This window comes from Fibroporia radiculosa, assembly GCF_000313525.1.
Source record: "Fibroporia radiculosa TFFH 294 genomic supercontigs, scaffold110, whole genome shotgun sequence".
Lineage (NCBI taxonomy): Eukaryota > Fungi > Basidiomycota > Agaricomycetes > Polyporales > Fibroporiaceae > Fibroporia > Fibroporia radiculosa.
Window position 1 is genome coordinate 1 of NW_012133527.1, and position 6454 is coordinate 6454.

Below are 6454 nucleotides of genomic sequence, written 5' to 3' on the forward strand. Positions count from 1 at the left end.
CATCTCTGGCCTTATTGCCAATACATGCCATCGTATATATTGCGGCTCGGATTTTGCTGATGATGCCCCCTCCACGAAGTCCGTAACTGCTGACGTTGGCGGCCGGGAAGACTGGCGCTGAATGTTGAATCTCGGCAACTGATTGGCCCTGCCTGCAGTCGTTGTGTCGGGTCGTCGACGACAGGATCAGATCTTTAAAATCCGTGTTTGCGGGCTGCCGTCCCCGTGCTGCCAGTGTGAGTGAGTCAGAATGAACCACCACGATTCCACCCTCACAGGCGTCGCCTACAGCTGGACTCGCGAGCATTGAATACTCCCCCGTATCAAACGTGCAATATTACAGTTACGCACCGCAAGCGGCTCCAGTTTCGGACTTCCGAAAAACCTACGATGATGTAGCGCTCGGCATGTGCACTGGCGGCAACACGGCCGGCTGCTAGATCATATTCTCCATTCTCAGCTCTGCGAGATCAGTATAAATACCATCGTACCAATGCGACGGAATGGTGGAAGCACGTCCTGTATATGTTCCTGGCAACATGAGTGACTCTCCCACTCATGCTCGCAGCGCGTCCTCCGATTCGGATACGGTCGACTTGCCGTCACAGCCTGTCTCGACGTCCGAATACAAGGAGGCCGCGGTAACGAAGGATTTCGGCTTTTTGCCTATCCCCAAGTGGCTGCGACATGATCCAGAGCATCCTCCACATTTCGGGCTATTATTGAATGTAACATTCGGTCTTGCTGGTACCTTTGGTACGTCCTCGTCCCTTGATCTGCTTTGGCACTCGCTCACGAAGAAAAAGTACTGGGCAACTTATACTACTGTCAACCATTATTAAGTGAGTGATTGCTTTTCGCCTCAGTATTGTAGATTCTCGCTCCAAGGTTCCCACCCGTCCAAACGACCGTGAGGTTGTTCAGACCCTACCCGCCGAAAGACGATGAACACGGCTCTTCCTCAGTCTGTATGCTCAGCGTCTGCCCAAATGTCCCAATAGTGGTGTCATATCTGCACATACATCTCGATATCCAATCTGAGTCACGGAATATCGTGATCCACTGCGGTCCCACCACATTCCACTTTGACCCCACTGGACACGGTGGCGGGATGAACGGGCAGCCGCAAAGCCTCAGATCAATGATGTGGACAGCGCCTGGCGAGCGATGGTCTCGGTCTAGACCATTGTTCGTAACCCGGTGCAGGCCACCCGCATTTTGATGAGCAGAGCGGCGGGGATGCTAGGTAGCGACTTGTTCATAGCAGTCCTTGGTGTTCGGTGTGAATCGCTCCCTGGGCAATTACTGATCTGCTTCGCTAGTTCAGCTGGCCGACACATTTAAGGTTTCGTACGACGACGTCTCCCGGATCCCCACGCTAATCCAAGTAGGGTGAGTGAGTGGCCGTCTTCGCCGCTGCTGCCACATCTCACGCAGCGCCGCGCAGCTATGCTATTGGACTCCTCTCTATCTCGCCGCTGGGCGACCTCGTCCGGCGGCGGCCGCTCATCCTGATGCTGGTGTTCGTCTCCGCCTCGCTGACGATCGCGCTCGCGATCACGAAGAGCCTCGCCGTCTTCGAGGCGCTCAGCTTCCTCGTCGGCATGTTCACCGTCGTCCCGCAGATCCTCCTCCCCCTCGTGGCGGACCTCGCGCCGCCGCACAAGCGCGGGCAAGCCATGTCCATCGTGCTGTCCGGGCTGCTCTTCGGCATCTTGCTTGCGCGGGTGATATCAGGCACCATCGCGCAATACGTGACATGGCGCGTGGTGTACTACCTCGCGATCGGGCTGCAGTATTTCGTGTTTGTGTGGCTCTACCTGGTCCTGCCTGATTACCCCGTGAAGGGAAAGGGAGGGACGTACTTGGGGATGTTGTTCAGCATGTTCAGAATGGCTGCAACGGAGCCGTTGGTAATTCAGATCATCTTGATCAGTATACCCTCCATGGCATGCTACACGAACTTTTGGGTGAGTGAACTGCACACGTCGCGCGTGGACTGCATTCGACGTATCCCTCAGGTTACGCTCACGTTCCTTTTGGGCGGCCCGCCTTACAACTACTCGACGTGAGTGCGTCCACGTTCGCAAACGGGAGCTCGAACTCATCCTGCGTGTAGGCTGGTCATCGGTCTGTTCGGGCTGGTCGGCATGGTCGGCGTCGCAATGGCGCCTCTGGTCGGACGGGCCTGCGACAACCTCGTCCCCTGGTTCGCCGCAGTCATCGCCAACGTCGCATACTTGCTCGTCCACGCGATCGCAGTCGGGGCAGATGGCGTCAACATCGCCGCCGTCGTCATCGTCTGCATCGGCATCGACGTATTCCGGCAGATGACGCAGGTGTCGTTGACCGCCGCGATATTCACTCTTGACCCTGCCGCTCGATCGCGGCTGAACGGAATCATCCTCATCTCGGTGAGTCGCGCAGTCCTCCTGGTTGTGGTGCCTGAGCCTCGCTGACACATACCGCACGCACGCCGCAGCTGTTCATCGGTCAGATCATGGGTACCTCTGTTGGCGCGAAGGTGTACACGGAGTACGGGTGGCGCCCTGCCGCGGCTGTGTCGCTTGCATGGAGCGGTTTCATGTTGCTTATCACCTTTTTGCGGGGTCCGCACGTACCGCGATATGTGTGGTTCGGCTACGAAGGCGGAATCGAGGTCCGGAAACGCAGACTCGCAGAGCGCGAACGACAAAAACAAGCCGCGGCCGAAGAAAAGCTTCCGATAGATAACACAGACAGCAAAGAAGACAGCAAAGAAGAACAAAAGGCAGGTGTCGATGAGAAGAAGGGAGAGGAGATGGCCGTCTCGGAGACGCGTGCGGAGAAGGGGGCAGAAAAGACCCCACCGGACCCATCACAAATGGCTTAGCTCATCTGCACGACGCGCACACGAATACCGTAGGATATCACATAGACCTGTTAGATTGTTTTTGGGACACTCTAGAGCTTTGCGGAATGGCTCATCGGCCTCATTGCGATTGTTTGCCCGCCGTCTAGCGTGATTGTGGCACCATTGACGTATGCGCCTGCGCGGCTGGCGAGGAAAATGGCCGTGCCCGCAACATCTTCAGGAGCGCCGATGCGCAGAAGCGGGATCCGACTCTTGATAGCGTCGCCCATCGACTGGAGCGTCGCGGCCATCACTAAAGAAAAAGCAATGTCAAAACCGCGGGGTGGTGGTCAAATAGGAATCCAATAGTTACTTTTGCTCTGGAATGGACCTGTAGAGCAGCGTGCGCATGTTTTCATCATGGGCAAGAATGGCGAGACGCACCACAAGCGATCGTGTTGCTGGTGATCCCATCCCATCCCAGCCTGCTTGCGAGATGTCTGCTCAGGTGGTGCAACGCAGCCTTGGATGCAGAGTACGCGTAAGTCTCAAGACTGGGCACTACGAGTCCGTCAACTGAGCCGATCTACCAGAAGAAGGCTGAGAACGACATGCTGGAAGATGGGAGCAACGTACGTTGATGATGCGAGCAGGGTCCTTGTATACGTCGCCTTCCATTCCGCCTCGGGTGGCGGCGGCACGGAGGAGCGGGAGACACTTCTGCGTCAGCGTGAACACCCGCTGGGTGTTGAGAGTGAGCAGCTTGGTGAATGCGGTGTCCTACCGACGCCGTGAGCTTCACGCACACGCACACGCACACGCACACAGCCAAACTGAGAGCTCACAGGATAGTCGTCGATGGTCTCTCCCCACGCAGCCCCAGCGTTGTTGACGAGCACATGCAGGGCCTGTTCGCGGGCGGACAGCGTGTGGACAAGCCGTTCCACCTCCTCGTATTTCTGCATGTCCGCAGGCAGAGCGGCGCACGACCCCGGGCCCAGCGCATTGAGCTCCTCTGCCGCGAGGTCGCAGTCTTTGGCCGAGCGAGAGGATATGTAGACCTGTCCCTCGTTCAGCCTGCCGGGTGGGCCGTGTAAGCAGAAAGGCTCACTTTGCATCCGTTGGCCACAAACCCCGCTGCAATCTGTGCTCGGTGGCTTCAACAGTGTTGAAGCACGATACGATGTTCGAACGCACCATTTTGCCGATCCCTCGACTGCCACCGGTGACGAGGACGACCTTTCCCGCGACATTGAACAGACCGGACGAATGCAAAGACCCAGAAGACATGGTTGTGTGAGCTCAGACACGATGGCCAAGCGTTGAGTGTGTTGGGCTATAGGGTAGCGAGGCGCGGAGGGGCTACACCAAGTGCACACAGCGTCAATATGGCGTCTTGGTCGGTGCGAACGACTGCATCCAAGCGGCGAGCCATCAGAATATATAAAATACGTCGTGAGATCGCTCTGGCACATTTTGAACAGAGAAAACTCTTCGAAACGCGATAAAGTACACTGTGAGTTTATTCAGATTTTCTCACCGGCACAGCCGCAATTATACAGCATCTTTACTATCCTAGCACGACCCACATTGCCCTACGCCTCGGTCATCCCAGCCTCACGGAACCGCTCCAACGCCTTCCACGCCTCTCCCGAGGTGATGCTCTTCCTAGCTTTCTCCACCCCGTCCCTGTGGTCCGTCGCAACACCCGCGACGACCAGCAGCGCGGACGCGTTGAGCAGCACAAAGTGCAGCACCGGCGTCAGGCGCGCGGGTATGTCCTCCCCCGACGTCAGCAGCAGCCTGAACGCCTCCGCGTTCTCCGCAGGCGTGCCGCCCGCAACGGCCGCGAGCGGGTGCACGTCCAGGCCGAACTGCGCCGGGTGCAGCGTGCGCTCGACGACGCGCCCGTCGGCGAGCTCCCACGCGTACGTCGTGCCCGCGCAGCTGATCTCGTCGAGCCCCTCCGCGCCGCAGACGACGAGCGCGCGCGCGACGCCGCCGTCGCGCAGCGAGTGCGCAAACGTCGCGCCGAGCTCGCGCTCCGCGACGCCGAGGACCATCCCGCGCGGGCACGCGGGGTTGATCAGCGGCCCGAGGACGTTGAACATCGTGCGGTGTCTGTGCGGCGGCGTGAGCGGCGCGATGGGGCGCGATGCGGGGAGATCGGGGGACGTACGGGAGCGCCTTGCGGTACGGGGCGAGCATCGCGAGCGCGGGGTGGTAGTGCGGCGCGAGGATGAACGTGAAGGGGATGCGCGGGAGGCGCACGGGCGTGTTCGCGCTGGGGGGCACGAAGAGGCATCCCAGCGACTGGAGGAGGTCGGCCGCGCCAGACGTCGACGTCGACGCCCGACTCCCGTGCTGGCAGCCCGTCTCTCAGAACGGCGCAGAGCACACGGCTGGCGACGGCGACGGACGCACCTTGATCACGCGGGCTCCCGCTCCTGCAGCGACGACGGCCGCCGTCGTGCTCACGTTGAAGGTGTTGTGCCCGTCGCCGCCCGTGCCGACGATGTCGACTATGAAATCCCGGTCGGCGTCGTCGACTGTTGCCTTGAGAGCACGCTTCCGAAGCACGTCTGCCGCTGCCACAAGGCACTCTGGTCTCCTCTCGACGCGCTCGATGTGCAGGGCAGTCAGGAAAGAGCCGATCTGGACGGGGAGGACGGCGTCCGGGGTGAAGACATGTTCCAGCGCGGCGCGGAGGTCGTCGGGGCCAAAATACTCTGGAGTCTTGACGAGCTTGCCGAGCAATGTTTTGAATGTTTCTGGTGTGAGAGCAGGCATGTTTTCTGCGCGAGATGGCGGAGAGATCACAGCGGAAGAGGAGGTCAAAATCTCGGTCTGGACTTTGTGACTCACCAGCCTCGTCCCAGGTCGCCGCCTTTTATAAGTGGACACCAGATTGCCCAGATTGCCAACCGCCCAAATGTCGACATTGCTCGGACGTTCACTGCTATCCGTATGCTGAGCAGTGGTCGGGAACGCAGCAAGGCAGCATCTCAGCTCTCTCCCTCGCAGTGACTGACTTTGATAAAATGCCTATTTTGGAATAACATCGCAGATACACTTGTGCTGTTCACGCAATTTTTATGTAGGCGAGTGTGGTATTCAAAATATCCCTGTAGCGATAGCCAAATCTTTCGCTCCTATGCCTTTACTTGGTAGTCGACGCCCATCCAAGCATCATTCACAAAAAGCTGTATAGTACCGTGTCCGAGTATATCATACAATTATCTCTCACCAGACTTCACCATCCCAGACTCAGATCTGCTCTATGAGGCAGTCGACGACGGCACACCGTCTGTCGTCGATAACAACTCGGATCGCTTCCTCCAACGTACTTTGAAGCTCGGAGGGGTCAGCCACACGCCTGCCCCAGCCGCCCCCCGCAGCGACAGCAATTTGCGAATAGTCTGGCATCTCCGGCCCACCAAAGCCCACGGTGAGCCTCCGCCCGGACACCTTGCTGCCCATCCCTTCTGGATACACGTTGAGCATCGAGTTCTTCGGCGACTGCACGCTCACAGGTCAGCACGCTACAACCTCTCTCAGAATGGCGACACTCACAACCCAGCCGCCGTTATTCACAATGACGGTCAAGAACGGCTGGGCCCA

General features: G+C 58.6%; 3 protein-coding genes across 3 annotated transcripts; 1 reads left to right on the forward strand and 2 right to left on the reverse strand.

The window, feature by feature from the left end:
* Positions 1 to 539: 539 nt before the first annotated feature.
* Positions 540 to 2917, forward strand: FIBRA_08395 (uncharacterized protein; the record flags this gene model as incomplete). The annotated part of the gene is made up of 7 exons (XM_012330049.1): positions 540 to 756; positions 1323 to 1392; positions 1448 to 1970; positions 2022 to 2068; positions 2120 to 2414; positions 2483 to 2806; positions 2906 to 2917. 7 exons carry the CDS (start codon positions 540 to 542, stop codon positions 2915 to 2917), a joined length of 1488 nt encoding a protein of 495 aa, XP_012185439.1.
* A 26-nt stretch (positions 2918 to 2943) lies between these two features.
* Positions 2944 to 4123, reverse strand: FIBRA_08396 (uncharacterized protein; the record flags this gene model as incomplete). Its single annotated transcript, XM_012330050.1, has 7 exons — positions 2944 to 3146; positions 3207 to 3224; positions 3278 to 3419; positions 3470 to 3613; positions 3658 to 3894; positions 3945 to 3977; positions 4031 to 4123. 7 exons carry the CDS (start codon positions 4121 to 4123, stop codon positions 2944 to 2946), a joined length of 870 nt encoding a protein of 289 aa, XP_012185440.1.
* A 305-nt stretch (positions 4124 to 4428) lies between these two features.
* FIBRA_08397 (uncharacterized protein) lies at positions 4429 to 5623 on the reverse strand (the record flags this gene model as incomplete). The annotated part of the gene is made up of 3 exons (XM_012330051.1): positions 4429 to 4954; positions 5013 to 5197; positions 5258 to 5623. 3 exons carry the CDS (start codon positions 5621 to 5623, stop codon positions 4429 to 4431), a joined length of 1077 nt encoding a protein of 358 aa, XP_012185441.1.
* Positions 5624 to 6454: the final 831 nt, after the last annotated feature.